Here is a 19,651-nt window from a genome sequence, read left to right as displayed (position 1 = left end):
GATTATGAGAGACGCCGTAGTGGAGGGCTCCGGAAATTTTGACCACCTGGGGTTCTTCAACGTGCACCCGAATCTGAGCACACGGGCCTACAACATTTCCGCCTCCATCGGAAATGCAGCTGCCGGAGCCAGGATTCAAACCCGCGACCTGCGGGTCAGCAGCCGAGTACCTTAGCCACTAGACCACCGCGGCGGGGCAGAGAGAGAATCTATATAAGAACAGGAGGTTGACTAGACTACGCCCAGTTTGCTACCTTAAACGTGGGAAGAGAGAAGTAAAGGAGTAAAAGAGAAAGAGACGCACATTGCGCACCACACACAGGGCAGGGTTTCACAGGTCACACCGCCGTACTCGAAATTATCTGGAGCCTTCCGCGATGACATGCCTCTTGATCATACAGGGATCTTAGCGCGTAAAATACTAGAAGGTCCTATCATTAATAATGAACACTCTAAAACTGTTGCAGGGCGACTGTTGAGTACACCGTCCCGTTTTTACACCAGATGAGACACTCACACGTTGGGTTCCTTCAAGATTTCTGTGCCGTCGAACAGAACAGCTGCACTTGCATTTTTCACTTCAGCGGGGCAGCCGTCCATGGATGGAGAAGGCCCGGAAAGGACCATGGAGGTGACGAATTGCCCCAGGTTTATCCAAAGCGAGAAGCACAGGGAAACAACCAGTCCCGCGATTGCTCCCTGCACCAGGTGGAAATATGTGAGACCTATCCACACATCCTACTTTGAACGTGAGTTTGTCACTGAAGTTGGAATATTGCAAAAAGTTACGACACTGACATAAACATTGACCATTGGGAGCGACACGCTAACTTTGATCCTACCACATGTGGGTTGTGTTCCTTTCCTTCGATGACCACATCTGTAAAATGGTTGTCGTATTACAATGTTTAGATGAGAATCAGCTCTTTGACCAGCCTGCGTAACATTGTCCGTCCGTGTCTCCGTGACAACGCGCCGCGCCGCGTTCCCTCCGCCGCAGTTGGAACGATGCCAAGCAGGTCAAGTCGCAGCTGCGCGTTGATGTCACTCTCTCCCTCACCCTCAGCAGCTTCCGGCTTCTCCCAACACATGCTCCTCCGCCTGCTCACAACACGCTTCTCTCTCGCTTCACCCTCTCCACCGCCCACAACGTTTGGCCGAACGTCGAGTGGAAACACTATTTCTGCTCGTTTATCTGCGATAAAACTTACACGAAACCCAAGCCGCCTACCATGCCCTTGCGTTTCAAAGAAACGTTTACTCGAGTAAAGGCTACACCGAGTTTCGCTTCAAACCGTTCTTTGCTCGCGTCGACGCCCGTTTCAGCCGGGTCAATGGCGTGCGCACCGGTGCTACTTCGCATCACATCACGGTTTATTTCGGGGAAATGGTCCACAATTTTTCAATCATCCTTAGCAAATGCCTTGTTTCTGTACTCACAGCGTAGGCAGAAATGTTTTGGGGAATCAACTCTTTGATTTGAAGGGGGAGGGGTGTCAGGCAAATGCCATAGCGAAAAAAATTCGGGAGTGGAGCGTGGTCCTGGTGTGCCATCCCATAGCTACGCAACTGCCTGTGCTCATTTCTTGCGTTAATTGTTTGATTTGACGCATTTATATTGTACATGAAACCCCCCTTATACTTGAGCCAAATCATTATATTGCAGAATTCCAAAATAAATAAGTAAGCAAGTTTACCTATGTTGCCCCTAGAAAGACAGTGTTGTGTACAATTTGAGCTGCAGTATTTGTTGAAAGAGTGTGAACAAACAATCATACGAAAGAACACTCGCAGTACGCATCGCAGGACTAGATTTTGTATCTTCCACTTGCTCATAATATGGTAATCAGCACCATTTGACTAAAATTTGGTGGGCTAACACTGAGTGCGAGTGCTGTGAATCAGTAAGGTCATGCTCATTTCACCAAGAACCGAATTCAGCTGCTCTCGGTGCAGCTGAACTGAAGTGCGGTAGGTGTAGAACTTTATCACTAATATCAAGCTAATATCAAGCTGATAAACTAATATCAAGCTGAACCAAAGTACATATTTTTAAATCACCAGAAAGAAAGGAACTGCTGGACCTATGCTGGAGTCCATCAAAAATATTAAAGACGACGTGTCATGTGCTGTAATACAGTGAATGACAAGGGCATGACTGCATCCTTATAGAGCTTCGAGGTTAGGCACAAGTAGTGAATTATCTTCTACGGGAACGCATTGAAGTGACTGCCTGTCAGGGTACTTACTTTACTGTTGCCGCACGGAATGAACATTCCTAGCGTAAATAGGCCTAGCAGAGGCCCACCGATTGCACTGGTGATGACCTGGGATGCCTGGAAAGTGCAGTTAAAGGAAGAAAAACGCCAAGAACGTTGCGATGATTGACAGTATACGGCAAATAAAAAGACTGCTGCTGAGGTGGCTTTTCTCGTGTGATTTTGATGTAAAAAATTATGCGGCTGTAAAGTTTAGGTATGTTAAATTTGTTTGGTATTTAACAGTGTGAGAAGTAACGGACAAAAATTGACGGTCCACTTTGCCGTATCAAGCTTATAGCGATATCTTGGTGGCGTATTAAAATTAGCCATGAATTTTGGGGCTTATTATGGCGAATAAATTAGTCTCAACCAGAACATATTACATCCTCCGAAACGGGTAATCTATATGTTAGCCACCATTCAGTACACTTCTCGAATATGATTATGATACCAGTGAACAATAATCGGTAATCATTTTCTGCAGGAAAAGAAAGCAATTTGTAGTAGTAGTAAAGATATGATACAAATCTCAGCATTTTGCGGGAAAAGATACAGCCCTCCTCAATTCATTTAAATATATTCACTTGAGCTGTGCGCTTTGCAAAATGTGTGTTAACTGCGCCACTCTCAGTGGTCGCCTTACGTATATATGCAGTATACTTGCATAAGCTCTCCACAAACGCTCAATGAGAAGCGACTTACATTTCCGTCATCCTCCGGGTTTGCATCCGCGGGGCGTTCACGAGGTGTTTTTCGAAGCACGTGGAATGCGCTCAAACTCGGGAACGGAGCCTTAGCCGGAGCTGGAGTCGTCAACACGTCGCCTATATGTCCGGAAAAAAAAACCGAGCAACCATTGCTTCGCCTTCTATCTTGTGGTTGGATGACATTAATAGAAGGCTGAACGGCAAGTCTGAGGTTTCGAGGCACCCTTGTAACCGCCAAACAAAGGGCAGAATTTGTCACAATTACAATACTATAATTTGATTTGCAGTTTATCTTTTTATGTAGAGCTGAATAATGGTTCAACAACTCAGGCTGGTGGGGCGGGGTCACAGCGCGAATCGATGTGGATCTATATTAACGTCGGCTATTCGTGTGTGCGTGGCCCTATAACAAACCATGCACTTCTGGTGTTTATGTTGGTCCTTTATGTACTACGCTATAGCAGTAAGACCACATTTTTGTTCTTTATATACTGCCTCTCACCAACCTTTAACACACACACACACACACACACACACACACACACACACACACACACACACACACACACACACACACACACACACACACACACACACACACACACACACACACACACACACACACGCACACACACACACACACACACGCACACACACGCACGCACACACACACGCACACATACGCACGCACGCAGGCATAAAGGGCGCATTAATAGGAAGTTTTAGAATAGTGCACCGCGGGCCCTTGCGGTGCGGTCGCTGCCACTGCGCATGCGTCGTAATACGAGTCGGGGTTCGCGTTCGCGGACCGCACGCAAGAAATCCGAAATTGCGTGCGGTAATGGCGGCCTGCATGTGGCCCGCAAGCGCCGGTTTCGAGGCTATACGGTGTCGCTGCGATCGTGCGTTGCGGTTCGCAGCAGGGCAAACGCTATTCTAAATCTCATATGGCGCCCGCAGCGCTTGCAAACAGTATTCTAAAACTCCCTATGGCCCGTGTGCTCAGATTTGGGTGCACGTTGAAGAACCCCAGGTGGTCTAAATTTCCGGAGCCCTCCACTACGGCGTCTCTCATAATCATGTGGTGGTTTTGGGATCTTAAACCCCACAAATCAATCAACTCCCTATTATTTCCTGGCGTTATCTTTCTTGCACACTTCGTGACGCAGACAGTGATTCCCGTGACGTCAATAGCGTGCATGCTTTCCATTTATGCGAAGTATCAGGCGTGATTTGTTTCTTTCACTGATTTGCCATGCAGCCACCTATCTCTTCTTTCTCTGGCCAATGTGAGCGATCAACTGATTTCATTTTGTTTGTTTATACGACGCGCAAGCGGCGATTACAGTGTCTAGCCGAAAAGCGCGAAATTCTTATATAGGCTCGAGACCTTATTGCTAACATCGTTCACGCGCTTCCAAGGAGAAGTGGCGAGGAGGATTCATCGCCTATGCGAAGTGCTGGGAAGGCGAGGAGAGATCCACTCACTTGACTTTGAATGCGTGGTGGTGAGAAGCCCTCTCAGCTTCAGTCGACCTAAGTCGAATAACTAGGTGCCCTTAAGTTATGGATCACCACCAACTAGCCCGAACCCAGTGCCTTCCAAGTGCCCTATCTTGGGGCATTTTTTTCTTCGCTAAATGCGAAGTCACGCTGTTGCAATCGTGAACAAAGTTTACCTATATTTGACAGGCTTTTACGGCGCTGTAGTGGCCAACGAGCTCGAAATTGGGTTTTGTGTCTCATGCTATTTCAATCATATTAGCTAAGCCCTCCAATTCATTCACACTGCTAATCGGTGTTTGCAAGCAATCGCCACTAGTAGTGAAAAAAAAAAAAACGACTGATCCCACGTACCCGGGAATCGACGTTATGTGAAGCATGCAGAGGGAAGGTGGTCATGTTGCATTTTTTTTATTTATAGCGACACGTCATGAAATGACGCTAAATATATGCACAAATGTTGCACGCACAGACAAATGTTGAAGAGTTGCAGATGTTTATATAACCAGTTGTTTGCACCTACGCAACTATGTCAACTGGAACATGCTTATTAGCAACAGCAGAAGCTGATATAAAGCACTGATGCTCGCGAGGATGCTGGACCTGGACGCAGCTACATAAATCAACTTCAGCGCATGTCAACTAATCACATTTGACGTTAACCCGACGTGACGGCTGTATCAAAGGAGTACATATGTAATATTTACAAAATTGGGTAGGCAGCACTGCAACCACTATTTATCTTTCACGAAGACTATAGCGTCTATTTGAAAAGCAGTTCCGAAACCTGACGTAGCTCTGTAGTAAAATGTTTCATTGCCACACAGAATGCTTGGGTTCGATTCTAGCTGGGACCCTGACATTGATTGATTTGTGGGGTTTAACGTCCCAAAACCACCATATGATTATGAGAGACGCCGTAGGGGACCCTGACATTTATTATTTGCATTCGTTGGGTCGACACTACCGATGTCGGGTATTTCCTAACGCTCGTCGTTCTCGTCGAACGACGTTCTCGTCGTTCCTGGGTAGATACTAACAAATGTCCATCCCCTGCGGCACATGCCCGCATACCAGTGGCACATACCCGCCCATAAGTATGTGCCACTGTCTGGCGGGAAGTGCTTGACGACGTACGCGACGGGATTGTGACACTATTCATGTCTTGACCAGCGCGTCACATTTGTCAAATCATCTTAGCCTCCCATGCTAATTTAGGTTTACGCCAAGTTAAAGGGGTGACCACGAGAGTATTCAAACGTAAGCGTCTAGATAGATAGATAGATAGATAGATAGATAGATAGATAGATAGATAGATAGATAGATAGATAGATAGATAGATAGATAGATAGATAGATAGATAGATAGATAGATAGATAGATAGATAGATAGATAGATAGATAGATAGATTCAAAGTCACCGAAGTTCGCTAAGAAATGTTGCGCATATAAAACGGAAAGTAGAGACTGGGTTTTTACAAAACCACCACTTATCACGCATAAATTAGACCTCCTGTTGCATTCTGTAACGTGTCTGCAAGTTGCAATTAATTATAGAGGGGCCTCCTTAAGATACATGATGTGCGTTACAATGCTAGACGCACTAAGCGATGCACTTTCGCGGGATTTCGAAGTCCGCCTTTTTTTTTTTTTATTAGGCCGCGGCGCATGGGCCCTTCTCATAGCGGAAAAGTCACGAAACGGCTCCTCATCCCGCGGGCTTCCGTTCTGGCAATGGCGTTTGTTCTCACTTAGCAGCTCCTCTACAGAGGAGGTGTCGCCTGGCTCCTACAGAAACCTTACCAAAGCGGCAAAGGGCAGCGCAAGAAAATATAAAAGGTTGATTGCTAATCTGTGCGGCGCAACAGTTTGCGCACCCGGCAGGTTCCGACAGCGTTTGTGTTTATCTCGTAATTTGTAAATCGCAGTATGCAACAAAGACCGCGCAACACAAAGATCGCCACCACACGGCGGCGTCCTTTCCCGAGCGCACGCCATGTACTACAGTAAATTCGTGTTCGATGCAGGCACCTCTCGAACGCCCAGCAGGCAAACTCCGGCCGACGGAAGCGCAAGTGTCTACTCACGGCGAGCACGTTGCCCATTCTCGACGCGATGGCCACCAGACCAATGGTCAGCAGGCCAAAGAACACCCCTGCGAGCACAACAGGCAAAGCGACCAGAGCGTCAATGACGGTACGGTGACATTCAGGTTGAAAAAAAAGAGATAACAGTAGAATATTGACATGTACTGCAGCACTCGCTGGTTGAAGCGCAACATGAAAACATTTCATGCAGTGCCTGTTATGTAACTGCTCAAACTACGTTAGATAACTACGAAACTTCTGCCATGTACGTGGGGCCTCAGGCACTCTCAAGGGGTTTTTCAACCGCTTTTCGCCTGAGGGACCCCCCAACTGGTTGTGAAAGACTTGTTGGAAATAAATAAATAAATAAAGAATGAATGAATGAATGAATGAATATTTCTACGAAGTCTGGCCGCTAACAGGAACGTTGGCTATGATGTGAGCCTCTGAGTCGAAACTACGCCTATATAACACGAACTGAAAACCGTAGAAACGAAGTCACTTGTATGTAAGTATGTGGACAACGTAACACGCCTACTGCTCAGCCGTAAGTGTCGCGTTCCAGACCGTGAGCATGTGCTGTATCAGCTAGTCAATGTTATTTCATTGTTCACTCCATGCGATACTACAATAATTTCACACACAAAGCATGCCTTCAGGCGACACACATGAACAGGATGGTTTTCTGAGTTTGTAATATTGCCTTCAAATGAATACGAACAGAAGCAAACATTAGCAATGGTACAGTGGGCGTGTCCAGTCGTCACAATGGATATGCGCAGTGCTGCCCAACCGGAGCGCTTCGAGCCATGAACGACGCGCACTTCGCCATTCCTAATGCTTGCCGCTGTGCTGTTAGCCCGTGTGCTCAGCTTGGGTTGCACGTCAAAGAACCCTAGGTGGTCGAAATTTTCGGAGCCATCCACTACGGCGTCTCTCATAATCATACAGACGTTTTGGGACGTTAGACCCCACATGTCCATCAAACATATCAATCAATGCTTGCCGCTGTTCGGGTATCATTCGACGCCGATAGTACGTGGTTTTTACTAGGAGTAGCGTTATCGCTCGGGAGTGGGGAATGGGCGAGAAAAGAACGCGCTTTGTTAAAGTGACGCTTGTTTCATTGTTTGGCATCGATGGTATGGTGCACCATGAGCTAGCATTACCTGGACAGGCTGTGACTGGCCATTTCTACGTGCACGTTCTGGGAAAGGCTCGCTATGTGGTTTGAAGTGCAAGCGTAGAGGAAAGTGGTATCGCGATAACGTACTAAGCAGCACATAGCTTGTTGCGCAGCTATTCCTCGTCAAGAAAAGCATTTCGATCGTCCGAATCACCGCATTTGCCGGATCTCGATCCAAGTTACTTGTGACTGTTCCATACTCTGAAAATTGGCTTCAGGGGTGTGCGCTTTGCAACCATGAAGGACATCAAGACGAATGCGAAGGAAGCTCTGACCGGTTCCGAAAGAAGCCTTCTACCATCACTGCTTCCGACAATTGCAGGGGCGATGGTGCAAATGTACGCGCAGACAAGTGATTCTTCGAAGGTGATTAGGTAAGCATTGCCATATATGTCTAACATGAGCAGGCTGAACCACCATTCTGGGAACCTTCTTAATTCGCCTCGCATACATGACAAGTCGATAAACCAGGTGTAACTACCGAAGGTTTATTCGAAAATTGTAAAACGTTTTGGGACTGTCTGAGTGTGACCTATAACGGGCGTGGTTTTTGTGCATCGGCTTTGTTCTTCTTAATTGAACTATAATTTGTGACTGAAAGATGTCACCTCACTTAGCACGAGTGTACTCTAGAGCTAGGTTAGAAAAGTTCAACCCGTCAATACCCACCTAGCGCAACAATAATCTTGGCCCCAGTTTTGTCCGGAATGTCAGGCTTGATGATGGAAATAATGTCCACGTACGATACCGCACATAAGGCGTTGACTCCAGACGATATGGAGCTGTAAAGGCAAGAGAATGATACATAAATAGGATGAACGAATACTTTGTAAAAACTGATAGAAAAAAATCTGTTCATATTACATGACGCTTTTGTGAGATACTCAACAAGTTGTACAGCACAGGATATATTTTCTCACAGAGCAATAACATAAGTAAAAGACAGTGATAGTTCTAAACTACCATAACAATACCGGATAAACAGAGGGCACTCAAATCATTGTACTGTACACAAGCAAACATTCAAAGTGTTTTGGCTCATTTGACAACAAGAAGGTCTGAATTAGACGCTTTTTTATTTACGAGAATTCAGTAACGTATTTTTTTTAAATTGAGTATAATGCAGAGATGAAAAGTGAAAAGTCTTATACCTATCGGTCACATGGACTAAAGCACAAAATCCGCCACTGCATGCAGATGTTTTGTGCTGTAAACCTAAACACAGGCGAAAGAGTTCTCATAAATTTTGAGCAGTGTCCAGCTGCTATTCGAAAGGTTTCTTAGCTTACGAGGCAGGTCACACCTTTCTCGTCGACATACATGAAACTCGTTATTTTACCATTGTTTTCATTTAACCAGCACAATGGTATATGAAAAGTCAATTGAGTCCCCGAGACAAAATTGGTGTTCATTCACCTCAGTGAGGCCGCAAATATACCAGCCACGAACAGGCCAGGAACGCCGGTCATCTTTCCAAGCACGTCCATCACAAAGTATGGCAGCAGCTACACAGAAGAAAAGACACGGTAGCTTTAGAGTGTGCGGCATTTCACGAAGAGAACCAATAAAGTCGGGTAATTTTTGCTGCAAACGACGTGACTGTTTTACTAAAATTCACTGCACTGAGGCACTGTCTATGGTCTCCGATCACAACATTGAGGCACTGTCTATGATCTCCGAAAGTTTATTGCATGTAATGCAGGTCAAAGGATGTGTTTTAATTATTCAAATTTATTGTAGAAAATGAAGTTCTTACAGTTGAATACCCACATCCCTAAATGTTAGCACGATTGGAGACTATTATGAGCGCACAAATATGCATGCCAGCTGCAGTAATATTGACAAATGTGTCCAAAGACTGTAAGAAACCCAAAATTGAAACTTTCCACAAACAAGCCAATTCGTTTCGCATTAAATGCAGGACCTTACGTTAAAGTGTCTTTGAGATAACGTTATGTACGGACATGTTGGCGTAATTTTTGTGTTGCCAAAAGAGTGCACTAAAGGCGACGGTAGATTTTCGAAAACCGTGCACCGGGCCTTGTCGCCGAAACAAGGCTTGCCACACAATAACGTTCGTCGACTACATTACGAATTATCGAGGTATCAAACTTTTATATAAGTGTACACAAATAATGAAACAAGAGAACAGAAGCATATTGAAAGGTCCTGTTGTTTTAAAGCGGGGCGTGATTATAAAAGGACGAGTTAAAGGATTTAGCTCGAGTTCGGGTACCAAACGCAATGAAAGACAGGAGGTGCGTCTACGTCGTTGAACACACACGTTTCTTATTTCTCAATGCCCGAAGAGCCTTATAGATATATTCGTGTTGGAAAACTCACCTGGTCTTCTGTGGAAATTTGGTGAGCTGCCACGGGATCACAGCTGGCGTATTTCACGTAGACTAGTAGCCCGGCCAAGCTGCTCAGTGAGAGCACTGTGCACAGCAGAGGAAAGTTGAACCAGACCACGCTGTCGACAAGAAAAAAAAAACAGAAGAGTGAGAAAGAAAATCAACAGAATTTTGAAGCAAGAACCGCAGGCGAAAAGCAATAAGGCGCCACGAAGACTGCCTAAGAAAAGTCAGGCGTCTATATACTAGAATCAACATCAGGGAAAAACTGGACACTGCTGCTGTACCTGAATGGCCATTCCATAGTAAGTGACCAGTGACAAGAAATTCATTTTATAGTCCCGAGAAAAATAATGGCAAGAACACTATAGGACAGGTCACCTCAGAAAAAAAAAAAAGAAAAAGTGCGCCCAAACCCATGATTGCTCTCTTATTTCATATAGAGCGTGGTAATCTGGATTTTCACATGCTGATCGGCCAGGGAATCCGCACGCATTGTGGTGCAAACTAGTGCGCGTGTTTCCCTGATTCACTGGAACGTGTGACGGCACAATTTAACAGCGTGTCCCAGAAAAATATTTGAGATAAAAACTATTTAAGTGCAAGGTTCTGTATAAATAGGAAAACAAGGAATTTCTTGATGTTCATTTAGATTTAGCCCATGATTTCTTTTAGCCTTCTGCACAATCCATGACACGATCGTCATTTTCGCAACTAGACCCAGCGGACACTTGTTTCACTTGTTTCAAACACTTCAAATAGCATAGCTTATGAGCTTTTGTTACTGAATAGTAAATATACCTCTATTAATGTGATAATACATTTATATCGAAAGATTTTATTGTGCTGTTTACACAACAGATGTCTTATAGTACTTATGTAAGTTTGGCCTAGCCTTGGGCTTCCATCATTCCACCAGCGCTTCAAAGCGAAAGCCTTCGCCCAAAGTGTGGATCTAGGTTGCACATTGAGGGTTAACTTGTAAATAGTATTTTTTTTTTCACCTTTTTTTGAGCCTTACTATTTTAAGCATACATAGTATACCGCTTTACTAAAAGATACGCAAAATTATTTCTGCGACAAATTCTTTATGCATTGATATCTTTTTGTAGTTCTGACTGACCTATTACCAATGTAATTATTGGTGATGAAATGCGCATATACTGAGGGATACTCACAACTTGGCTTTGCTGAGTGTCGGCACTGTGAGATAGCGCAGCACCATCATGTGATTGGTCGCGTAGCTGGCAGTGTTCGTGAAGAAAGATCCAAAAGCCAGGCCCCATACGGTGTAGTGGACCGTGGGGTTTGGGTCGATACTGAAGAATAAACGAGTCTGCTCCTGTTAGTTGTCTAGCATGTTAACGTTGGTTATAAAGTGCATGTGTTTCAGCGTGTGTGAACTTATAAGTGGCAAGCATGACTTGGTCTGTGCCAGAGTAACTATCACCACCAACGCTATCGTTATATTCAGCGCCCCCTTAGGCATTACAGTCACCTGTATTATCATCCATGGCAGTGTGTTGAAACAAAAGGAGGTTAAAGTAGTATTTGCTGGAGTGAAGGAGGCGGCCCTCAAGTGAAGCCGCGCGCCGCCATCTTGCCATAGGCAGAAAGCGCGTTTTTCCGCAAGTCAAGCGGCTGCAGGCGCACATATGTTCCTCATGTTCGCTGGTGTTTTAGTATCCAGACGTTGTAATGAAATTGAATACATCGTGCCTTTCTAAGGCTACATAGGTCAAGCGAAAAGTTGTTTTGGGATAATGTTTCATTTGTGAGTATCATATTTCGAGCTTGATGAAAACTGTATGCCGGAACACATGCATGTTCATAGCTCTCAACCTGTGTTCAAATATCTCAGTCATTATTTTCTTTCTAATGTGTTTCTTAAGGAACCAAACATACCCAAATGTTCGAAGCCCTTCGGGGCGTGCTGTTGAACAACTGTGTCATTAGATCACGGGATGACTGGCAGCGAAAATACAGCGATCATAGATGTTAGAGACACTTGTCGAATCGTTACAACCAGGCTGGACTGTGACGAGCAAGACGGGCTTTTAAAACACCTGCATTGTCTACTGGTACACATCCTTGTGCTTGTTTATACCATTAGAGTGGTAAGCGAGTGGAGAATAATGCACAGTTAACTATTCGTTAAAATTAAATAGGCGTCTCGGACATTTCGTTTTTGATTACTGGCAGGGGCATAGCCAGATTAGCTCACAGTGCAGGACACGGACGAGGTGAGTGCGCTGTGCTATTATGGATCTTCACTAACTAGCCTGGTCATAAACCTGGCGTAGCCAAAATGTTTTTTTTTTGGGGGGGGGGGGGGAGGGGCATTGTTCTTTTCGGGAGGGGCAACCCCTCTTTAAATGACCATCATTTGCTCTCTATGCCATGGCGAAAATAATTTCGAGGTGACGGAGGGGGGGGGGGGGTGGCACGGGCCCGGTGTACTAATCTCTGGCTACACCCCTGCTTTTTAGTTGTGTTAACTAGAAGCTTAACTCACTATTACGAGGACAGCTTACATTGTTTGGGCAACGCACAGGGGCCTGTCGTTTTTTTTACATTCGTGCTTTTTTGTTTTGTTATTTGAAGTGCAGTGAGCAAAAAACAGTGTCTGAACTGTGCAATGTTTGTGGTGCAACTAACTGCAAAAAAAAAAAAAACCTTAACCGAGGGATACGGTTACGGTTGGATACGGTTACGAGGGATACGGTTACGGGTATACGGCACCACTCTATTGGTGCCGTTATATGTACTCAACTTGAAGATGTGAGAGTTGCATCGGCTACACGGCAGCTCTTACAAAAAAAATGGTTTGTGTGCTCTAAGAGAACCTAAAACAAACAGCTCCAAAAGAAAATTCTACCACAGAGAAATTGTAGGGAACTAAAAGAGCTAGGCTTTATCCTCAAGCGAAAATAAAAGAGGTCAAGAATGAAAAGCCTGTTTCGGAGATTAGTGGGGAGGGGCTCACTGCAGTTTTCCCTCATACATACAACTTTTTTTTTTTCGATCAGCATATCCTTTTGTACATGTGAAACTTGGTACACCTACTTTTATATTCCATGCAAAGAAAGTGGTCGAAATCTACTTATGCATAATATTCCATCACATGAAGAATAAAAGAATAAATTAAACAAGAAAATGAATGCCGAGAAAGTGAGCTGGGCTCTCACGAATATGCTTCTTTTTAAAAACCAGCGTTACATGCCCTTCGTCGGTGTACATGTTTGCAAGGAAAACGCTTAAAAAACAGAATAAGGTCCACTGTATTCTTGTTTGTCATTTGAGTTCTTATTCTTGACAATTTACCACTTAATGCCCTCCATAACCGTCAAAACCACGGCGGAAAGAAGTGGCGGGCGCGCTTTGGCTTCCTTATCTTGCCTATGACAAGATCGCCACCACAGCTTCACTGCACCTCATTGGTATGCATAGGCGGCCTCCACTCAAGCATATTTATTTAAACCTCCTTGGTTGAAACTGGCTCAAACGTTTAGTCATCATTTTACTTTCGAAAGCTACGTAGTCTAAATGCCAGATTCAAAGCACTTGAAAGCATTCACTTCCTTTTTATTGTTTTGTTTTATTGAGAACAGCAGTGCTTCATCGCCCAGTCACTTAATAAATACCAAAAAATAGCCGTTAGCAATACTCGAAGTCAAGTGTGTGCGGGTTATCAGCATTGGTACTATAATTAAGAATATTTGTTCATTCAGCACTTTCAGAAAGTTAGGCTGCGTCTTGGTGTGTGTGTCAATTATACAAAAGCGATAATTCCGGCACGACGCTGGAAACTATTTACGTAATTATGCTTGTTTGAGTCGCGCACGCAGGCGCAAAAAGCTTGCCACAGTGACTCACACGTCGAATTGCACGCGTCCTCCGCTGAGGGACGTCCGCCAGACCGCTCGCAGTCCTCCCAGCTGATACATGCCCAGAGCTATCACGACCACCATGGCGACCACGGTCACCACTGCCTGGAAAGTGTCCGTCAGTACCACTGCTTTGATACCTCCCTGCGAATAGGCAACGACATCACTCATTGCGGTGCCCGTCAGTTTACAGAACAGGGGCATAGTTTGAACATTTTTATGGGGAAGGGTATATTTTAGGGGGAAGGGTAAACTTTTTCGGAGAAAGGTTACCGCCCCCCCCCCCCCCAAAAGTGTTTCACTTAGAATGCGTATACAATCACAATACCTTCGTAATTGAATTGTATACCTTTGCATTACATAAAAATTATGACGCCCTATGCCCTAAAAAGAAATAGATAAAAATGACACATAAATAGCGAAAACGGAACAAAAAGCCGAAGGTAAACGTGCCCGGGCGCGGCCTTTCGCTTTGTCTAATATTACTACAACTTAAGCAAAGCTCTTGCCTTTCGAACAATCCATACCCTGTCTGCTTCATTATGAACGAATACCGAAAAATGTATGCCTTCTTGAGAATAATATACTCCAGGTGATCAGAGCTTGACCTTTATAGCACGCGTCTCTTTACCCTTGCTGAAGCAACTATGCTATGGGCTCACGCTGAAGGTTATCACTTGGTTCTCTCAAAGGTGAGGCTCGTGTATTGTGTAAAAAAAGGGGCACAACTTAAAAAAAACAACAATAGGCAGCCGTTTCAACTCGACACAAATTCATACCACCTGTCCTACGTGTCCCATCACCCTTTTACAATTTTGAAGGCGTGACGCTTACATCAGAGCAATATCTGAACTTAACTGTAAAAGAGAGGTGGGTTTTTTATGGAGCCTTTGAATTGACTGATATTGGAGCATTGATTGTTGTACTCATTAGTCATGCGACACTGAGAGTGAGTGCGCGCACTCGAACTTTTCGATACATGATTTTGGTTTTTTTTTTTTGAAGAGTAACAGCATAAGACACTGGACAAACGGTTCTCATGCCCACAAAGTAAGTGTAAAAGTATCATTTAAAAAAAAGCAGTCACGTACGACGCTTGTGTAAACGGTGCAGACCAGTCCGATGGCCACGACTGCTGACCACAGTGTCATTCCGGTTACTGCAACGGGAATGCACGACGAAGTGTTAGGACAGGCCACCTTGTATCATGCCATATGTCATGATCTCTAAAGTTGGTTCGTTAGTGACAAGCTCTAGTTACGTACACATTTTGGTATTATCATGTCCAACCTCATGCACCGTCGTGAAGGTGCAAGTCGTATCCCCAGAAGTGGCTGACCTGTTTCGTATTCACGTTGCGTAGAAAAAGCGTAACAAAACATTACACCATCTCCCGCTAAAGGGAACAACGTGTAAATGCGATGCAGCGGGCGCTAGCGCTTACACTGGTGGCGGCGTTGAAGCTGGTGTTCACCACGGCGTCGCACAAGAAAGAAAGCTGGGTAGGCGTAAAGTGCGCAGTGATGGAGGGTGTTTGCTACTAAAGCATGCAAATCACTGCTAATAGGCACTGAGAGACAGAAGATACCTTTTGGACACAGGGGCCCGCAGTCCACTTTTAGTTAACGCGCACGCTATGAATTTTTATTGTTCAGCAGAGCACAAAAGAAATCTCGCACTGGCACTACCTTGGAGTTCAAAATACAGTGCCTATATATGGGGTGCTCTTTTCAGCAATATAAATTTTTCCTTAAAAATTATAATAGCTAGGCACATATCAGCTTCACAGCCAATTTCATGCCGAGGCAAAAACATTTGCCACTAATTATATCACTTAGGAACGAATAATTGATAAAATTAACTGAAATAACTTCTTTATTATTATTTTATGGAGGTAGCTCCATGGCAAATATCTGTGCCACAAATTATGGTGAGCCAAGTTTTGAAGAATGGAGAAAATCACGTGTGGTTTCAGAGATCCATCATCGAATTTCCAGAACGAAACTAACCGAGTGCGTTAAAGCTTTGACTCACTCGATGCGTTAGAGCACACTCGGCGCACACGCCGCGGGTAGAGATGCCTAGAGGAGATAGAGGGGGGAGCATGGTAAGGGGGAGCGAGCGTAGACTAACAGATGCTGCCCGTGTCGGCGTTGCGAGATGAGAGAGGAGTGGAGCGTAGGAGAGCAGGAGGAGGGGGCAAGCATGCGCACCCGCTTTACATTCACACTTGAAGGAGAGGAGACTAGAAGATGAAAGTGGCGCACGCGCCGCGACAGCAGAAGCGAGAACGCAGGAGAGGCGCAAGGAGGTGGTAGGAGAGAAGTGGAGAGAGTAACGTGCAGCTGTTAGAGAAAGAGGGAAGGAGGAGAGTTGCGCATGCGTAGTGTGAGTGCGGACGCCGACGCCACGGGACATAGGCCCGAGCAAAAGATACTCCGCGTACAAAATGGCTCCCACTCTGTCACTGCAGCCGCTTTGTGGCGTAGATCTAATCTAATTGACGTACCCATGGATTGTTCGAATTAAGTACTTCAAGAATTAAGCTTGTCATCAGGGGTATAAACACGAGCCAGTGTTCGGATGTAATGCGAATGTGGAAGTTAATAAACGTTTCACATTACTCACGTTGAGAAAGTGCCAATGCCGGAGCGTAAAGAGATATAGCGATGTAGATTGTCTGAAACGATATAAAAAAGAAGTAATTTGGTAAATAAGTGTCTTATTTCCGATTCACCGTTTCATTACTTGTTTGCCCGATTGGCCACTGTGCATTTCATTTGTTGTCCACTTCAAATGCTTGCCTGCCGTTCAGCCCTGCGGCGCTGAATGTTGCAGGTACGATTCCCGTCGGCCATGAGAGCATTCACAGGGCTAAACTGAAGAGCACTCACGCACTGCTATGCTGTCAGCTCACGATAAGTGCAACCCAGGAGTTCGAGATTACTTCAGAAGCCTCCGCTAAAGTGTCCTCCCACATTCACTCTGCGCTATCGGAATGTTGAATCCCACTATTTCAATTGGTCCTAATCTTTCCCACTTATCAAAATAACGCACCTGAAAAAATGAAGGCAGCTTTGCTTTAGTGATGCAAAACCCTAAGGAAGGGGAAGATAGGAAGTCTTCTTTGTTCCCATTCAGATTTCTATCAGTTTCTTCCTTACACTCTTTCTTGCTTTCTTTTCCAGTATTCCCAGTTTTCTTCTTTGTATCTATTTTTTCTTCCAATCTTTTCCTTTCTCTTTTTCATTTCTCGCTCACTTCCTCTTTCAGTTTTTATGCGTGGTTTGTGTTATTCCTGTTTCCCTAGCCACATCAATAATGTCATCATCACTCTATATCATCATCAAGGCTCTAGAAAAAGAAGAGTAAGAGGGTTTCTCTTTGGTGCACGCTCAATAGGCTGCTGTTGGCTTTATGTGGCCTGCGTTGCGTTAAGCGGCAATGACGCCCTACGACAGCCGCACTTAAAAAGGCAAGAAGTCTCGCTGCTTGCTGGCTGTTCTCTATATCGATCTTAGTACATCTGCATAGTATCGAACATATATATTGATCATAGTACAACGGGCCTGTTTTAAAATAATTCAAGCAGCACTTCAGTGCTGACAACTATGAAAGGCAGCTGTAAATAACAAAAAAATGTGAAAAGTGAACATGAAATCATAGCGCGTAACTGAAACGCTCATGAACTATGCTTTCAGCCTCACGACAAATTGAATCCAGGAGGAGTTCGAGATTCCTTTCGAATCCTCCGCTAAGGTCAACCCCCTCACCCCTCCCTGCCCCTGCATTGGCCGAACATTATTTCGTCAGTATACAATGCTTTGTTCACCTTCGATATTAACCAAGAGGTTCAACAATGTTAAATGCCATTAAAAAAAATTGATTGCCTCACTATTTGAGTGCCCCCCAAGAATTTCAAAATCAGTCGAGTTCGAGCGGAGTTACAGGGATTTTCCGCATACTCCAAGAGCTTTCTCTATCCTTTCGTACCGGTAAGCGCGTTTAAAGCTACGCATGGGGGAAGGTAGACAATGAGGGAGCAAAAACCATGCGTCTCTTCATCAGGGCACGTTATGATCTCAAGCACTTTCTTTTTTTGTGTAGTTTTTCTTCGAACTTATGGCTTAATTTATGTGGGATAATGAGTGAGCGCATCGGTACGTGGTGGCACCCTGTGGCGGCCACAGTAACTGTTCAGCTTACAATGCTCAAACATTGTGTTTATGGCGTGGTAATTTGGGCTTTCGGCATCGTTTGTCGACAGAACAGCGAATAATGTCGCGCTAACTTTGAGAATCAGTTGCAAAATCCAGGCCACGTACTACGCTACAATGTTTGGCTAACCTGATCTTTTGGAAGAAAGACAACATCATCTTAATCTATAAGAAAAGAGACGTCAATGACTTCAAAAATTACCGGCCGATCAACTTACCGTTCGTTCTCTACAGACTATTTACAAAAAAAATACTAGCTAATGGAATCAAGGCGACCGACATTAGAGTTCAGGCAACCAAAGGACCAAGCAGGATTCCGCACAGGCTGCTCCACAATAGACTATACGCTTACTATATAAATCAGGTGATAGAGAAATGCCCGAAATAGAACCAACCCCTGTACATAGTCTTCGTGGATTACGAGAAGGCGTTTGACTCAGTCAAGACATCAGCAGTAATGCAGGCACTACGAAATCTGGGTGTCGTCGAACCCTACATAATCATACTGGGAGAAATATACAGTTGATCTACGGCCCCATAGTTATCCATAAAGAAAAAGTGACATAATCCCAATGAAGAAGACTGTAAAGCAAGGAGACACGATCTCTCCAATACTATTCACCGCCCGTTTACAGGAGGTTTTCAGAGCCCTAGATAGAGAAGAGTTAGGAATAAGAGTTAATTGTGAGTATCCTAGTAACTTGTGATTCGCTGATGACATTGTCTTGATGAGTAACTCAGGGGAAGAATTACAGCTCACGATTACAGAATCGGACACGGAAAGCAGAAAAGTAGATCTGAAAATTAACACGCACAAAACTAAAGTAATGTGCGACAATCTCGGCAGAAAACAACACTTTTCGATAGGTGGAGAGACGCTGGAAGTTGTATAGGTATATGTCTACTTAGGACAGATAATAACCGCGGAGCCGAATCTTGAGAGCGAAATAACTAGAAGAATAAAAATGAGTTGTATCCCATTCGACAAGCATTCTGAAATCATGAATGATAACCTGCCACTCACACTCAAGAGGAAGGTATTTAACAGCTGCGTCTTTCCAGTACTTAACCTACGGAGCAGAAATCTGGATGCTTACAACGAGGGTATAGCTTAAACTGTGAATGGCGCAGCGAGAGATGGAAAAGAAAATGATAGGTGTAACCTTAAGAGACAAGAAGAGAGCAGAGTGGGTCAGAGAACAAACCTGGGTTAAGGATATCATAGTTGAAATCAAAAAGAAGAAATGTACATGGGCTGGGCAAGCTGCACGTAGGCAGGATAACCACTATTATTAAGGGTGACTGACTGGATTCCCAGATAAGGTAAACGCATGAGAAGGAGACAAAATTAGGTGGGCTGATGAGATTTAAATGTTCGCAACTATGACGGGGCAGCAGAAAGCACAAGACCGGGTACATTAACGCATCGTGGGAGGTGCCTTTGTCATGA

At 44.6% G+C, this 19,651-nt stretch overlaps 1 protein-coding gene across 2 annotated transcripts in view; it reads right to left on the bottom strand.

Moving 5' to 3' along the window:
- LOC142806778 (sodium-dependent multivitamin transporter-like) overlaps positions 1-19,651 on the bottom strand; it is a 59,763-nt gene that overhangs the window by 19,359 nt on the left and 20,753 nt on the right. For both annotated transcript variants that reach the window (XM_075891296.1, XM_075891297.1), the window contains exons 4-13: positions 16,613-16,664; positions 15,076-15,143; positions 13,974-14,128; positions 11,276-11,416; positions 10,087-10,216; positions 9,160-9,248; positions 8,413-8,525; positions 6,558-6,625; positions 2,250-2,336; positions 518-699 (exon numbers count right to left, since the gene is read on the bottom strand). In XM_075891296.1, the coding sequence (XP_075747411.1) occupies positions 518-699; positions 2,250-2,336; positions 6,558-6,625; positions 8,413-8,525; positions 9,160-9,248; positions 10,087-10,216; positions 11,276-11,416; positions 13,974-14,128; positions 15,076-15,143; positions 16,613-16,664 (1,085 nt within the window). The remainder of the gene's footprint in view (positions 1-517; positions 700-2,249; positions 2,337-6,557; positions 6,626-8,412; positions 8,526-9,159; positions 9,249-10,086; positions 10,217-11,275; positions 11,417-13,973; positions 14,129-15,075; positions 15,144-16,612; positions 16,665-19,651) is intronic.

This window comes from Rhipicephalus microplus, chromosome 1 (genome assembly GCF_043290135.1).
Source record: "Rhipicephalus microplus isolate Deutch F79 chromosome 1, USDA_Rmic, whole genome shotgun sequence".
Taxonomy (NCBI): domain Eukaryota; kingdom Metazoa; phylum Arthropoda; class Arachnida; order Ixodida; family Ixodidae; genus Rhipicephalus; species Rhipicephalus microplus.
The sequence above is the reverse complement of the archived record's forward strand: the minus strand, read 5'-3'. Positions and strand labels throughout refer to the sequence as shown.